Raw genomic sequence first — 1,194 nt, 5'->3', positions numbered from 1 at the left:
TACTCCCAAGATCAAAACACCATCTGATTAGAACCTTGTGTTGACAGAAGTAATTCTTAAATGTCCCTCCTCAGTCTTGATATTACAAGTTAATATTGTCACCTACCAATAACTAAATTGCAATAACGTATGTTAACTTTAAACCATAGCAGCCATTATATCTATTTCGACAAGTATATATAGTTGAAAATTGCTTACCAATCAGTTCGTTCAGATGTGCCTTCATCGTCTTACTTGTTGGCTTGCAGCTGTGCTTTCAAAGATTTAAGGAGATCTTGCATTTCACTTTGTTGGTTCTGCATTTCACTTTGCTGGTTCACAAGCTTCTCCATAAGTTGTTGTTGAGATTGGACTGTTATTTCCAACTCAGCTGAGCGCTTCTCCGCTTGTTCTGCTCTTTTCTTGAAATCATCTATCTCTGCAAGCTTTTGGGCAATTATTCCAGCTTTGGAGGGACCACGGCCATGTACGTATCCGGTTACACGTCCAGTTACTTCAATGGAAATGTCTTCTTCAGTCCTATTTGCACCACTGGATTCAGATTCCAACTTTTTCTCCTTCATCATGCTCTGTCACAAAGGTAAATTCTGAAGTTAGACTTTCATAAGAGTTGTACAACAATATACCATGTACCAATTCCATTTTTCTTACTAAGTTCATAGCAGATGTTTCGTCAACCATTGCATTCTTCTTCTTGCTGTAATGGGTGATGTCATAAAGTTCTATTGGTCCAACTTCCCTCCCTTCTTGTGCTTCCTGTTACAATAAGAAGTTAAATAACCTGCCTAAACAATCCAAAAGACATGTCTTCAAGATAATCAAATACCCGGTCAGCTTTATGACGAAGAAAGGATTTTGTTCCAGCTGTATGAGCAGTTTTTTGCTTTGATCTATTGATCTTGTTCCTCTCACTTATCTTCTGCACTTATCAAGTTCAGCCGTGATCAAAATTTAACACACAAAAAACATGAGAAAGAACAATAGTAAATGATCAAAAGTCGGCGTCTATACCATAAAATTTAGACTACAGAAATAGTCACAAAGGTAAATCCAATCAGATTCTTCAACATATTGTGGACGATTTGCAAGTGCTTCCTCTTTTTGTACTAAATTTCTTGAAAATCTTGTGAAAATTGTATCGTCGACTTCTGTACTGTGTATTTAACTGCTTAAGAAGTGCTGGCTTAACATGTT

General features: G+C 36.9%; 1 protein-coding gene across 1 annotated transcript in view; it reads right to left on the bottom strand.

Annotated features, from left to right (window-relative positions):
- Positions 1–226: 226 nt before the first annotated feature.
- The window catches only part of LOC113752137 (putative disease resistance protein At1g50180), a 19,267-nt gene continuing 18,299 nt past the window's right edge, over positions 227–1,194 (bottom strand). The window contains exons 3-6 of the mRNA XM_027296269.1: positions 1,012–1,153; positions 827–919; positions 652–756; positions 227–569 (exon numbers count right to left, since the gene is read on the bottom strand). Coding sequence (XP_027152070.1) covers positions 231–569; positions 652–756; positions 827–919; positions 1,012–1,153 — 679 coding nt within the window. The 3' untranslated portion in view covers positions 227–230. The remainder of the gene's footprint in view (positions 570–651; positions 757–826; positions 920–1,011; positions 1,154–1,194) is intronic.

The sequence above is a fragment of the Coffea eugenioides genome, chromosome 11 (genome assembly GCF_003713205.1).
Source record: "Coffea eugenioides isolate CCC68of chromosome 11, Ceug_1.0, whole genome shotgun sequence".
In the NCBI taxonomy this organism is placed as follows: domain Eukaryota; kingdom Viridiplantae; phylum Streptophyta; class Magnoliopsida; order Gentianales; family Rubiaceae; genus Coffea; species Coffea eugenioides.
This window is presented reverse-complemented; position numbering and strand designations above follow the sequence as displayed.